Here is a 16,201-nt window from a genome sequence, read left to right on the forward strand (position 1 = left end):
TGAGAGATAAAGGGATGGAGAAGTATTGTAATAAGTGACAATTATATAGCTCTTTTTAAGGTCTGCAAAATGCTTCACATACATTGTCTCATTTGACCTTCAAAACAACTTGATGAGGCATTGTACTTATTGTGCATATGAGGAAACTGAAGTTTAATGAGGTTTAAGCCTTCATGGTCAGAAGGGTGGGATTCACATCTGTGTCTCTCTTGATTCCAGGTCTAGTGCTCTTTCTGCCATTGTGTGCTGTGTCTCACAACTACAGTGGGCACTGGTACCCTACTACTCCATTAATAATGGTTCTGCTTTAATTCCATTGGCTAGATTGGCTGGAACAAAGTGAAAGCCACAAACAGTTTAGAGAATTATTAAAGTTTACTTTTTCTATTTAACTTTATCACAATGTGATTGCGTGGTTAAAATGCTGAGGTCCCTTTAGGCTCATCAAAAGTTTAGGAGATGAGTCAGTGTGTCCTCAAAACCAAACAATTCAAAACATATTAATATCCAAACTCTCTACTTAACCTTCTGAAAAATTTTTATTTTGGAGTTAGTGAAGATTCTTTTTCCTTTCCAAAACAGATCAAATTGATTTCTTTCCTACCAACAAGGGAAGTGTACAAGCAAACTTAAGTAGCATAAAATTCTTAATTTTCATAAAAAAAGACATTTATTGTACTCAGAGTTCACAAAAATAGACTCACATCTCCCTCTATTCTTCCACCCTCTGCTGACCCCACTCAGTTGTCTGAAAACAATCAACAGGTCTTTAGAGAGAAAAACCAAAGAAGAAGAATCCCTATGGTTGCCTAGCACTGAGCATGAAAAGAGGGACCTGCCCACTTGCCACACCCTTGGAAAGACTAGCCCAGCATTCTTTTCAGAAGGACAACAGTAATATCACCATAAGATTTAGGGCTAGGAGAAAACTGAGAGGTAATCTAGCCCAACCTACTTATTTTAAAAATAAGGGAAGTGAAGCCCAGTGGGGTTTAGTGACTTGCCCAAGGTCATACAGATGGTGACAAAGACACTAAAAAAAATATGGAATTAGCTTTCTCAGCTGTAAATTAAAGGGGCTGAATTAGAGCATCTCTAAAGCACTTTCCATCTCTAAGATTCAGCGATGGATGTATTATAGGGTGTGTGTGTGTGTGCGTGTGTGTGTGTGTGTGTTTCCAGGCAGGTTCATCAAAATGAAGCTCACAGTGAAACACGAATAGATATCTTTGGCATCTCTGAAGGGAGACCTTCATTTCCGCCTAGAGGGGATCAGAAGGAGCCAGGATACAGTCACCTTGCTCTCTTTGGAGAGGGGATCCTGTATTAAAATTAAACCTATCCTTTCCCTTTCTAAGTGTCACTAGCATGAGGGAAATGATTTTTAGTGCTTGTCCATTACGGGGGAAAGAGTAGCCTAAGCTATGTCTGAAGGTCTAACACCTTTCCCACCAAATGCCAGTTAAACAAAGACCACATGGTGAAGAGCAAATCATACACTGTGAATAGTGAATAGACACATTTATTCAAGTTGATAACAAATACAAATCAGCAAAGTTCCACAGATTAAACTATATCAAACAATACACAAAGAGAATGAGCTCACCCACTAGGAGTAAAATATGAGAAAAAGAGTCAGTGAGAGAGTCAACCAATCTTATCCAAAGGGAAATTCCCTGAAGTCTTTAGGGCAGCCCCCTAGAAATCTGAAATGTGCTTGAGGTGCCAGCCCCTCTACATGCTGGCTTTTACCCAAAGAGCTCTCTCTCCAGAGACCTCTCTCCCTGAAGAGAAATGGGAGTCCCATATGTCCTCTCTCAAAGCTAAAGGCCTCCTCCAAGTTCTCAACAATTCTGACCCTCATACAAGCGTAGAACATCAAATAGTCATTCTTTCTACCAATAAGGAGGGTCTTATGCAAATGAAGCTGGGTTACATTCCACTTACTAAATGCCTACTGAAAGACCCTTTACCATGCAATTTAAAATCAACAAGGTTTTAGATCTAGGATCCCATGGTGATTTTTGCAACCTAGATGGTTGAGCATTGGATAGAGGATTGGACATGGAATCAGGAATATTCATCTTCATGAGTTCAAACCCAGTCTCAGCCACTTACTAGCTTTGTGACCCTGGGTAAATCACCTAACCCTATCTGCCTTAGTTCCTCAGCTGTAAAATCAGCTGGAGAAGGAAACGTCAAAACCATGGCTTTCTTTGCCAGGAAAACCCCAAATGGGGTCACAAGTCAGATGTGACTGAAACAACACAACAACAAACATGGTGCTTTCAGTCATCCTATATAACCCCATCCACTTGCAGATGGGTAAACTGAGAAAGTAAGTGACCTGTCAAATATCTAATTAGTACTGGGTTGGACCTAGAAGGTAGGTCTTTTGACTCTCAAATCAGGCTCATTCCATTGAATCAGGCTTAAATACATTTTAAAATGTATTCTGTGTCTCTGTGAATGTGTGATGGGCAGGGGGACAAATGCCCATACAAAAGAAAGACAGAATGTAGTCTATTTTTCTGCCCAAGAAATGAAAATTCCCATTAGCCTAGCAGAGTTTACTTATTGTTTAATCTTGTCATAAAGATTTCAAAAGATAAAATTTCAACTGAAGGATTAAACATCCAGCTGGAAAGAACCATGGACTCCCCTGCCCTTCCTAATGGTCTTCACTCTTTTAAATCTAGAACCCCTGACTTTATGTTGAACTAAACAATGAGGCATCATCTGTGAATCTGCATACAACACGCCTCAAGTCTTATACGTGAGCTGTCATCATAGTATCCTCCCAATCCCCAAAAATTTCTTTCCTGGGACTAGGTTTGATGGGCTATACTAAAGAGCAGTCACATAGTGTGGGTTCTTTCCTAAACAGAAAGCATGGCTATAGGTTAAAAACATCTTTATGTAGCTGAACAAGCAGAGATTTTAGTTCTTTTCCCTGTCCGTAAAACAATGGAAGTCTCATGAGACACGGCACAATATGCTTTGAAATAATAATGATAACGATAATAAATCCAACAATGATAAATTCACTCCAAGGATTTTGTTTTTTCATCATGAAATTTTACAGAGCACAGTAATTTCAATAAAGAAACTACAGAAGACCAAAATGGAACTTTACGGTCATTTACCTTTCCATTAAAATGAATTCTTCTTTTAAAAGAGGCCAATGATGGAGTATTACAACTATTACAACCCTACTCTGGGGTGGGGGAGTGAGAACTGAAGCTGAGAATAATTAAAATCAGAAGGTAGGGCAATTAATTATAGAAAATGTATGCTTTTTAAAGTTAGCATACAAATGAGATACTATAAAAAAGAAGAAATTGCTTTCAGCTAGTTTACACTTGTAAATGGGAAACAGTCTAAATAAATGAACCATCCCAAGTTACAAGTTTCAATAGAGCCACGCTTCTGGATCTTTAGGGAAAGACCCACCCACGTATGCATGTGTAGTGTCCACATGTTTGCAGCCACAAGCCACGTAAAGAAGTGGCTTGGGCTCAAACCTCTCAAGGACACAAACCTCTAAAGTGCAGCTGTTTCAGAAGATTTGCAGCTGGAAGGGCCTTTAGAGACAAACTACTCCAATCTTTTCATTTTATTGATGAAAAAAAAAACAGAACCAGAGGCACAGAGTGACTTTTCCAAGGTCACACAGGTAAAGCAAGGAGCAGAGCTGTGATGTGAACTCAATGTAACTGAACACAGTGAATTTGGAGACACAAGGAGAAACAGTAGCAGTGTTTGCAAGCACCTCATTCATGGTGAGTGGAGTTCATGGCAGCAAAATCGTAGAAATTTCCAGTGAGAAGGGCTCTCCACAAATAGTTTTATCACAAACAATTGATGGCAGTGTTAGACAGTCCATTAGATTGTGAGCTCCTTGAGGGCAAGAATTGTCTTTTGCTTCTTTTAGGATCCCACTGTGCTTAGCACAGTGCCTGGCACACAGTAGCTGCTTAATAAATGTTTATTGAATTCAACTGAATACAATGGAAAGAAGGCTGGCCCTGGGGATGGAAGACTTGGGGTCAAATGCTTCCTGGAATGTTTCTTAGTCCAAACTTTGATCACTTCACACCTCCCTGGGGCTAAGCTCCCTCACTTGTGAGATGGGGGGATTCAGTCAGGCCTCTGAGGTCCTTTTCTACTCTACAACGATGACTGACTCTAGGATCTTGTATATATCTGGGTCAAGTAGCAAAGCCCACCACATGGGTGCTCATTGCTCAGGACAAATTTCCAAACATTGACCACAATGTATATGCAAGGGGTGGTAAGGTGTGTGTAAGGGGAGAGTCTTTGTCTTGTAATCAAGAAGCATTCACTAATTGTCTACCATACACCAGGCATTATGCTAGGACCCGGAAGTATGAAGACAACAAAGACAAAAATGGAACGGTCCCTGTACTCCAGAAGCTTATAATCTATTAGGAAGAAAGGAAATGTGCATTTATTAAGCACCTACTATTTGCCAGAAACTCTGCTAAGCACTTTACAATTATTATCTCATTGGATCCCCACAACAACTCTGGAAGGCAGGTATTGTTATTATCCTTATTTTACAGCTGAGGAAACTGAGGCAGAAAGTGGTCAAGTGATGTCGAGAGTCACACAGCCAGTGAGTGTCTAAGGCCAAATCTTTCTGATTCCAGGTCCAGTGTCCTAGGACACAGTTGAGATTATGCATATAAATTGTGTATCTCAAAAGTCTCAGTGCAGGTTTTTAGGTTATTAAAAATGGCATGAAGACTTTTGAGACACCCTGTATATCTACAGATGACATACCAAATTAAGGGGTTAGGGAATTAGACCAGTGATTCCACTGGAATAGGGAAGTCCTTCCAGCAAAAGCAGGTTATCACCTTTTATGCCATTTATAGTCATGGAGAATAGCCTGTAGGGATTGTTAAACAATGGGCCAAGTGCCAAACCTTGCCCATTATCTGTTTTAGTATGCCATAGGGTTAAAAACAGTTTTTGGATTTTAATGTAATTTATATTCTATGTACATTAAATTTAATGTCAATTAGTTAATTTTAATTTAATTGTATTCAAAAATGTAAAGACCATTCTAAGCCAGCCTGAACCAGATTAAAATGTGGTTCCTATTAGACTTTACTGTGCTGGTTTGTTAATAATACATACACCCACATGCACGCACACACACACAAACATGTGGTTTTCTAAGTCAATTTGCTGCAGGCAGGGATCCTTATGTATCTTCCAGTGGTTGGGTTTTTATGCTGCATAGTGACTTAGAAAACCACAAATGAACATTATCTATGTTGTGTTGTATTTTTATTTGCTTTGTTAACACTTCCCAACTGCATTTTAATCTGGTTCCAGCCCCACTCAGAGGTTTTTTGCTGGCTGCCTATCAAGTCTGACTCCTCTGAAGAACATTGGGAAGTATGTTTCCCAATAGATGGAGGAGGGGAGCACAATTCCTAAGAATCAGAAACGGCTGCAGGTAGAAGGTGGCTACTTTGCTTTGGGGTACAGCGAGTCAAGCCTGGTGAGTAAACAATGAAACCAGGGTTGACCAGGGCTAAGTAATTCGATTGTGTCACTGCCAAGACTACCTCTGGATACTCTCCATTCTGTCTCCATAGGGAGCATTACAACCTTGCCTGGCTTGGATCCATTTATAACACTTGAAGAGGGCCAGATATTCCTGGATTTTTTTTTAAAGCTCTGGACATTGAATAGGGTGCCTTATAGTTGAAACTTGGTCCACATCACACAGTCCCAGTTTCTCAGCTGCTCCAGTCGTGCTGAATCAGCAACCTCAGGAAAGGGAAGGGTGTGTTGGCTAGCAAGGTGAAAGACGACAGGAATGAAGAGAAGAAAAGCCTGGGATGGGGAAACGATTAGGAAAGGAACAGACTGTGTGATACTGGGCAAAGGAGGGGTGAATTGGCGGAATAAGTTGGGAAAGGGAATTGCTAAGTTTTTTTTATCTCTAGGGATCCTAGAGATTATGTAATCTCTAATCTAGGTGTCTCATTTTATAAGTGAAATCAAGGAGGATCAGAGAGACGAAAAGATTTGCTAGTTGGTGGCTGAGCTAAGGCCAGGCCCCCAATCTCTTGATACTCATCTGCTTCATCAGGTGCTGGGACAGTTGGCAAACTGAAACTACGTGATATAGATGAGGCCTTAACCACAGGACAGTCAACAATCAACGGTACAAGCATCAGTTAGGCACTTATCATGTGCCAGGCACCGTGTGCTAAATTCTGGGGATACAAAGAAAAGCAACACATGCATTATCAGGAATTTTTTTTTAAATCCACAGCTATAGTGTAATGTCTCTCATAAAGAATGAAAGAAAATTCTCTAGGCAGCCATTTAAGATTTCTTTAAATGTAAAATTTCATGTTTCTTTTTCAAGAACACAGAAAAATGGCAGCCAGTTTCCTGCTTGTTGGTTTTCCCATTAAATGATACCCGAACAATTTTATTATGAAATTCAATTCATTTTTACCATGTTTTCTGGCTGAGGGAGGCAGTACCTGTGGCACAAAGAAATGAGCTCTATCACATAGAAAAGTTGGTGATGGTGTGGGGGATTTTATCAATTGATCTTCAAAGTGGGGGTAGAGGGAGACACATAACAAAAACAATGGATTTCTTTCTTATGCATGTTCTGAAGACATATGTCTATTCACTAGAAGTGAAGTTGGGTAATGGATAGAATTCTGGACTTAGAATCAGGAAGACCAGAGTTCAAATCCTGCCCCCAGATACTTACTAGCTATGGGACCCCAGGCAGGTCATTTAATCTGCATCTTAGTTAAGATTATCTGTAAAATAAGAGGGTTGGGCTCAATGACCTCTCAGGTCTCACCTAGAATTCTATGATCCAGTACTTTGGGGAGCTGGCCTATTTGCAGTTATGATTCAGTTGGGCCAAATCAGCCCCTGGGCATGGGCACTGTTAGACACACAGGACAGACCTGTTCTGACCCACTAAATAGAAGTCTAACAGGGCTCTGTCTGGTGGTCTGGCAGGTTACAAAGCCCTCCCTCCACTTCTCCAGGAATGCAAAGCTGGTGGTACCAAATTGTGAATACACAGGATGCGATGTCCTGACCCACATAATTTGCAAGCTCCATTTGCTGTCTGAACAGATGACATATGGGTGAACACACCCAGACTTTCAGCTCACCCTGAATATCACAATATGCACCCATGAGAAAAGGACAGCCATAATCCTCTATATTTTACAGAAATTAATCTTAGCCCTTTGAGTTTTTATTTGTTGAGGTAGAAGTTACTGAATTATTTTTATGGTTAAAAAAAGTCCCCAGGTTTGAAATACTGCATATAAAATCAGATTTTTTTTTCCTATCTTGATCAGTTATGATGAAATTTTTCTCTTCTTCCTTTTTTTTTAAATTAAATTCTTTGTTACCAGGAATAGGTCTTTGGGAGGGGGAAAGAAAAGGGATACAGAAGTAAATCTAGGTCATATAAAAAACAAAGAAAAAAATCAATAAAATACATTGAAAAAATTTTTAAGGAGTTTGATAAAATTCAAAGTGGTTTAACATTATTTATTAATGTAACTGACTAACTGTTTCTTTCTGGAAGTCATACAGAATTATTTTTGATCCTGGAAGTAGAGGCATTACTAGAGAATGGGAAAATAGGTTTTCTTCCACACATTTGTACATACATCTGTATGACCTCCTCTAAGTCTCTTCTCCTTTATGGTCTTCAATTTTCTACTTGGGAAAAAATAAAGAGCTGCTCTAGAAACTCCCCAAGGTTCACACCATTTCCAGATCCTATGGTGAACTGCTGTTTCATTTCAAGACAAGTCACCAATTCTCAGTTAGAGTACAAAGATGGGAAGACTAAAAATAGTTTTTAAAAAATGTTTTTAAATCAGCTGAGCAGGCAGGACCTGTATGTACTTACTACTCTGAGAGGTTCTAAGACAAATAGATTTTAATGACTCAGCTCTGGGCCCTTGGCAGCTCCCTAGCTCAGAGAGCTCATCAATTCTTAGGGTTTCAATACTCATCTCTCAGTGAAAGACCCTCCCAAGTCTGCACCTCCAGGCCCAATCGTTTTCTGAGCTCCATTTGCTAGCTAGATATTTCCATTTGGATGTTCTGTGGTCACCTGAAACCCAATATGCTGAAAAGTGAACTCTTCTTCCTTCTGAAAACTGGCTGGCTCTCTTGACTCTGCTATTTCTGTCATGAGCAGCATCATTCTCTCAGTCAGCCAGGCTGGAAACCTGAGTCATCTTTCACCCCTTCCTGTTTGCCCATATCTGATCCGTCATCAAGTCTTGGCGGCTCTTCCTTTGTGATATATTTTGCATCTGCCTGTTCCATTACATCCCCACTTCCACTTCCTCAGTTCAGGCTCTCAGTCTCCCAAATGATTGATCTCCCTGTCCCTTCAATCCATTCTGCACATAAAATTAGTCTTCCCAAAGTTCTGACTCCAAAGTGCCACTCTACTGCTCACAAACCATCGGTGGGTCCCCAGCTCTGACAGGACAGCATCCAGAATCCTTGGGCTGGTGGTATTCAAGATTCTCCACAATCCAACCCCAACCTGCCTTCTCAAACACTGCCAATTACCTTCCTATCTGAACTATATGATCCCGTTGGAACGTGTCATGCATATCAGTGGTGTCCAACTCAAATAAAAAGAAATCTCTATGGATCACATTTTGACTTAGAAAACCCCAATTGACATTATCTATGTTGTATTGTATTTTTACTTATTTTGTAAAACGCTTCCCAATTGCATTTTGTTCTGGTTCAAGCCTCTGGAGCTTGACACTCCTGATGCATATTCCTGACTTCTCACCACTCCCCACCTTGCTTCCTTCACCAAAATGCCATCCCTTTTTCTGCTTATCCAATCCTAGCCATCCTTGCAGTTCTAGGTCAATACCCTCCTTCTCCATAAAGGTATTACACAATACCTTAAGGTTTAAGACCAAAGGATCATTGGTCTGGAGCTGGAAGGAAATTCAGAGGTTGCATAGTTTAATCCTCTCATTTTGCAGATGAGGAGACTGATGTCCGGAGAGGTCATATGACTTGTACAGCTCAGTAAATAGCAGAGCAAGGATTTAAACCCAACCCCCCCCCCCCCCACTCCAAATCCGGTATATCCCTCCTCCTCCTGCCCCTCTCCCACATTAGAATGCTTTACCACCAAAAGCCTTTGCAAATATTGTTTCATTTGTTTCTTTCCACCTTGTCTGCCCATTGCTGCTTCAGGTTCTGCCTTCTAGGGCCAAAGAATTATAGAAATCTAATCCCTTTTCCATGACGGCACCTCAAATGCTTGGCTGCAGCCATCTCATTCCCCGGGGTCTTCTCTTCTGCAGAGGAAACATCCCCAATGTCTTCCATGGAAGTCACTGTAATTCTACCTCCCGACATTGCTCACATTCATTCCCTTCTCTAACCTGCCAAGGTCATCACCCAAGTTCAGGTCAGCATCACCTCCTGTCAGGACTCTGATTCCTGCCTATGACCTCTCCTCTCTAAGCTCCATCCTCCAGACACCTTTCACAAGGGCATCACCAGTGCATGAGTGTGACGTCGCTGCCCTTCCCAAAGGCAGGGATTCCCTAGAGCCTTGAGCATAAAGTACAAACTCCTCTGTTGGACATTTCAAGTCTTCCATAACCTGGCTCCTACCTCCCTTCCCAGGCTGATTTCCCATGACTTTTCCTCATGTGCTCTGGGATTTAGCCAAATAGGCTTCTTTGCTGTCCCCCATACAAGACATTCCCATTTCTCCATGCCTGGGATGTTCTTCCTTCTCACCTCCACCTCTTAGAGCCCCTGCTTCCCCTTTGAAGACTAGGCTGAAGGTCTACCTCCTACACAAAGCCCTTCTTGATTCTCCATCCAAAACCATTCCCCCCCCACCTGGAACTTCTTAATGCACACACAAAATTATGTTTGTGTGTGTATATACATACGTATGTACAGGTACATAAATTGTGTGTATAAACATATACGTGCCTGCACATATACATATACATATATATATATGTGCGTACACTAAGTATATACACATGTATTCATGCATGTACATTGATGACTTTGTGAAACTCTGCCTCACCTAAATCCAATTCACCCTAAGTTAAGACATTACCTTATGATGTCACTGGTCTTCTTCGAAAATGAAAGACAAACAAGCATGTATAAATGTGGGCGTGCATGTATATACCTACATAAAACACACATATGTATTTACACACCTGTATGTATGTACACAGACTCCTGTCTCTCCCTGCCCGTGTGTGTGTGTGTGTGTGTGATTTACTAAGCTGTGTACAAATTGCTTTCCCCTGGCAGAATGTATATTCCTTCAAGGCAAGGGCTATTTTATTTTAGACTTATGAACTATGACTTAAAATACAGGTATGATAAGCTCATGACTAGATATGTAGTACACCTAACAAGCGTGTACAAAGAGGTATTTGCCCAGAGACTTTAAAGCCCTTTTGATTAAGTTTGCAATTGAAAAAGAAAAGGGAAGGAGATAATGACTGACATATATCTACCAGGGTAGACACCATGAAGTGTAGTTACCATTTGGTAATAACAATGGAGCTCTCCAGAGATTCCTGAAAGACAATGTCCACAAAAGATGCTTGCCACATAACCAGTGGCATCAGAGAACAGTGCACACGTGCAACAACTGTGGTAAAAAGAGGTGTGTGTGGCGCATCCCAAAGTAAGGAAGCAGCCTGGATCTTACAGACATCATCATCCCTTGGATGCAGTGGAATGAGCTTCCTGACTGGAACGAGTCCAGCTCTGAAAAGGTATGCCTTCCTCAAAAGAGACAGGCTAATTAAAAGAGGGGCCAGGGTTGCACTGTATATTAAGAAGTCACTCCTGGGAGGAAATCTAGGAACCAGAAGCGGGGAGACATAGTGGAGAGCGTTTGTGTGAAGATAAACATGGACAAAGAGGAAGGCAATGTTGTCATTAGGAGCCTGAAGGCATGAGATAGCAATAATGGGGTGGGCAGGGGAAGGGGCCTTCAATTAGCTGGACATCTGCTGGAGTACTCTCTCTGCCGCGAATACATCAGTTAACAATTTCCTGACTTGCTTATGCTTTGAAAGGTGGATGAACTGAACTGGTTCCTGAGGTGAAAAAGATGGGAACTCTGCGGGAGTAACCGCATCATCTCATAATTTGAGGAGAGAAAAGCTAGGCATAGTCTGACATACAGACTAGATCTGGGGATTCAGAGAAACACAAGCAGGACTCCATGGTCTAAAAAGCAGGCCAGGAGGGGTAGGAAGCTCTCTAGAGAAACAATTCAGTTGTGATGAGGAGGGAAAGAATTGTCAAAAGAGAGAGAAGGAAATGAAGATAAACAAGCTACTCACTCCCCAACTGAGACTAGAAAGAAGGTGTATACAAGAGGGCAGTAAAGGCGGACAATGGCGAATGAGCATCGAAGCACAGCACTAGCCTGTGAGGACAGTGTGAGGAGTGATAACACTCAGCATGAACCAAGGTGAGCTAGGAAATCCATGGACCGTGACCACATCATTATTGTTGTTTATAATGACACTGGAGAAGGGGCAGGGTGGCTGTGTGAGGTGGATGGGATCATGATAATCAATGACAAAAAGAAGACGATGCTGCCTAGGTGTCTTTGCTTCCAATTTCTGTGCCAAGGAAAACGATCTAGGTGGTGCAGTGGGTAGAGGGCCAGGTCTGGAGTCAGGAATAAAACCTGAGCTCAAATCCGGCCTCGGATACTCCCTAGCTGTGTGACCCTGGACAAGTTGCTGAACCCTCTCTGCCTCAGTTTCCTCACCTGTAAAACGGGTATAATAATAGCACCTACCTCCCAGGGTTGTTGTGGGCACACAGCACAGTTACTGGCACATAGAAGTGCTATGTAAATGTCAGCAGTTATTATTATTATTAATTAGTTAATATTATGATTATGATCTTTAGGCTGGATAGGAAAGGACAAATATGGTTCAATCGATGCCCAAGATAAATAGGGATATACGAAGGGAGTATCTAGATGTGTTTGATGAATTCACGTAAACAGGTCCAGATAACAACTGTAATAATTGCTGGTCTCTATGTAGCGCTTTAAGGTCTGCAAAGTGATTGACAAATATTATCTTTTATCCTTCCCAACAACCCTGGGAGGTAGGTACAACTATTATACCCATTTTACAGACGAGGCAAACAGAGGTAAGTGATTTGCCCAGGGTCACGTAGCTAGTGAGTGTCCTCCTTTTTTATCCTTTTTCCTCTCCATTTGCTCCTGAGAAAAGGTAGAGCTTCTCATCGCCGAGGCAGACCCCTGTTCTTGTGATGATGATTTCAGGCCTCCTGCCTCCTCCAGGAGCTTCTCCCCTCAATCATTTCCTCTCACCCTCATCTTCAGGATTACTGTCATTAAGTATTTGAAGGGCTGTCACATGGAAGGTGGAACAATTTTTCTACTCCACTCTAGAGCAGGGCTCCTTAACCTTTTTTGGGTCAAGCTGGTCAACCTTTCTTAGAATAATGTTTTTAAAAACATGATATAAAATACCAAGGATTATAAAGGAGATCAACTATACTGGAAGGCAGCTATCTATCTGTATGTTTATCTACCTATTTATCTGTCTGCCTATCTAACCATCTATCCATCCATCTATCCATCCATCCATCCATCCATCCATCCATCCGTCTGTCCATCCCATCTGTCTACCCACCACCCATCCATCTATTCATCTATCCGTTTATCTATCTATCTATGTTTTAAAGTACCCTAGGTTGAGAACTCCTATCCTAGTGAACAGAACCAGGGGCTATGAGATAGAAGTTCTGAAAAGACAAATTTTGGCAACATTTTTGAATAAGTAGAGTTCTGTCAAAGTGGGATGGGATGCCTTAAAGGTGAGCAGATTCTCTTTCCTTGGAGGTCTTCAAGACAAGCTTTGATGACCTCTTATCACTTGCTGTAAAGGGCTAAGTACAGCTAGATTTGATGGCCTCTGTGGTCCCTTCCGGCTCTTAAGCTGTCATTCTGTGATAACAAAGATTTGGGGTAGAAATCACCATAACATTTGCAAGGAACACAGCACCACATCCAGATGTTTTCTGTATAAAACAACAGAAATTATGTCCATGATAATAATATTGGTGAATGTGATATAAAACAGATTGTCTTTTCACTGAAAATTAGGCGTCAGAAAGTACGAGTCTCAGTTTATGAGGTACACGTGAAATAAAACTCTCTATTCAGATCAGAGGGGTCCTTTACCTAGAGATTTGCTCACTCCTCCCACATTTGTTGAGGATCTCCTGTCACAGCCAAGGTCAAAGCAATTAGGTTTTTTAGTTCAGTTTCCATATGTGTAAAGAACTAAAAAGGATAAGTTAGATTTTGCAGGCACTATTGTTTAGTCAAAAGGGTTCTGAAACTATTAGAAATGATGTTTATTTACTGAAGGCTGAAAGAAGAATGCTGCTAGTCAGTCAATGAGCATTTATAAAATCCCTACTATGTGCCAGGTGCTTAGCTAAGTACCAGGGATACAATAAAACCATCCTTGGCCTCAAGGAGCTCACAGTCTAACAGGGAGAAAAACATGCAAACACCTACAAACAAAACAAAAGATTATCCATCAAGTATGTGTATGGCAAACCACTCCAGTATCTTTGCCAAGAAAACCCCCAAAAGGGTCACAAAGAGTTGAGCTGAAACGAGTGAACGACAACAAAAACATGGTAAACTGGACCTAATTAACAGAGGGAAGGATACTAAATGATATAAGCAATAATTAGACCTCTAAGTCTAAATAAGAGGACCTTTCACACTGAGACATGGTTTAAGCAGGCAGGCCAGTCAGCAGAGGTCCCTAGGCCCTAGAAAAACCAGCTGGGCCTAAAAGAAATCCATTCAAGCCAAATAATGATCTACCAACGATCTAACACATCCTTTCTGGTTAGTGATGTTTCCTGCCAGCAGACGCTTTATGACTTGGCTGCTGGCAAGGCTGAGGTAAGTGAATTTGCAAGTTGCCTTTGTCTACTTTAAAATATTAAACGTACCTTGAAATCCTGAAACTATCTGGACGACATCTTCATATACCATGAGAGTAGCCGATCGCTCAGGGAGCAGGCCAAGGCTTAGAGAAGAAAACACTGGAAGGGGAAAAAAATGGATGGCAGTGAATTTTAGCATCTAATAAACCACAGATCAATCAGTCAGTTAAACATTATTAAGTGCCTACTATGTGCTGGGAACTGGGAATACAAAGACATACAATGAAACGATCTACACGTAACGAGGAGCTCACAGATCAGTCAAGAAACACTTATTAAGCACCTACTATGTGCCAATATGCCGAGGGCTGTGGATACAGAGAAAGGTAAAAGCTAGTCCCTGTTCTCAAGGAGCATACTAATGGCAGTGTTTTTAGTCTTACTCTAATTCAGGAGTTATATGTTTTTATCAGTTAGCTAAAGTCTATGAAAATTCCAGGAAAAGTATCTAAAGAAGTGAATGTGCAGGCCATAGTTCAAGAGGAGAAAGATGAGGAAAAGGGTCAAGTAAGCTGACCGTGCGGACCACAGAGGTCAGAGGAGCAGAGACACAGAAAGGCAGACCGCTAATTACAGCTGGATGAAACCTTCAGGAGATATTTCTCTCTTATCTCTCCTAATAGAGGACTCCTATCACTATCTGGAGAGGGGCAGCTAGGTGGCACCCTAATGCAAAGAGTGCAATCAGGAAGACTCATCTTCCTGAGTTCAAATCTGGCCTCAGACACAAAGGCAAGTCACTGAACCCTGTTTGCCTCAGTTTCCTCATCTGTAAAATGAGCTGGAGAGGGAAATGGCAAACCACTCCAGTATCTCTGCCAAGAAAACCCCAAACGAGGTCACAAAGAGTCTGAAACAACGGAAGAACAATGACATCACTACTTGGTTTTTCCCTGACGAAGGACATTCCATCTTTTAATGCAAGGTCTACTATCTGCTTGAAAACAACTCACTTAGCAGTGTTTCATGGACCCTCTTGAGATTCTGGACCAATCGTTTTCTTTGTGGCAGAGTACAGCCCTTGGATAATATGCTATTTCTACTTAGTTTCTATTTTTTTTAAAAGTCAATTATAGAGTACAACTTTAGTTACTAAGATTTTAAAATTTTACATTAAAAACACACATTTGTACAGCTAGAGATATACCAGTTATGTTATATACATGCACACGCAGGCTTTTTTAGAAGGCAGGGGGAGGGGGGGGGAAGTTCCGTGGAGTAAGGAATTCCCACTGTGAAAACTCCCTCTACTCATGCACAGTGAAAATTTGTAGCTAACAGTCTTATGGAACTGCCAAGTCATTTAGAGGTTAAATGACTTGTCCAGGGTCACACAGCTAGTATGAGTCAGGGAAAATCTCTGAACATTGGTCTTTTTGACTCTAAGGCTGTGTATATACAATAACCAAGCAAACCATTAGATCACTATAACATAACACAGAACGTAGATGTAGCCCAGTGTTGTGGAAAGAACATTAACCCAGGAGGCTGCTGCAGATCTAGGTTCAAGCACCATCTCTGCCACTAAGTAGGTGTGTGACTTTGGCTTAAGTGACTTCTTCTCCCTCAGGCTCAGAGATCCCTGATCTGTCAAGGAAGGAGATTCACATTAAATTATTAAATAACCTGTTCTCTACTATTCCTTTCAGTTTCAGGAATGCTAATTATCAAAACAAATTTTTAAAAAACACAGTAGTTTTCAATTTATCTTTGATCTGTCCAACTCAGGGACTACCAATTAAAACAGCCAAAAATAATATGGACTCATAAATGAACAAAGGAGCCCTGAAAAGGTAGGAGATATTTCCAACTGAAATCATCTATGTGTGGAAGAGCCCACATTCTTCAGAATTAATTAAAAAAATTTAAACAAAAAGAAGAAAGTCTGCTTTTGAAGACATATTCCAGACCACCATTTTCAAAGTTCGAATTACACTATCTGAGACAGTCAGTCTAAAACGTGATCTAGCTAAGTCTGCTCCAGTCTCTGGTGATAATAAAGCTCTTTATGATGTCTCCCCTTACTTCTTCCACCCCCAGGAAGGAAAAAGTCTATACCTTGGTGCTTGCTTGCTAAGTAAGGTGTAAGGAGAGAAATCCAGCTCAAAAA

General features: G+C 41.1%; 1 protein-coding gene across 1 annotated transcript in view; it reads right to left on the reverse strand.

Moving 5' to 3' along the window:
* The window catches only part of FAM171A1 (family with sequence similarity 171 member A1), a 180,908-nt gene that overhangs the window by 58,512 nt on the left and 106,195 nt on the right, over positions 1-16,201 (reverse strand). The window contains exon 3 of the mRNA XM_036761432.1: positions 14,098-14,190. Coding sequence (XP_036617327.1) covers positions 14,098-14,190 — 93 coding nt within the window. The remainder of the gene's footprint in view (positions 1-14,097; positions 14,191-16,201) is intronic.

Source organism: Trichosurus vulpecula, chromosome 5 (genome assembly GCF_011100635.1).
Source record: "Trichosurus vulpecula isolate mTriVul1 chromosome 5, mTriVul1.pri, whole genome shotgun sequence".
Taxonomy (NCBI): Eukaryota; Metazoa; Chordata; class Mammalia; order Diprotodontia; family Phalangeridae; genus Trichosurus; species Trichosurus vulpecula.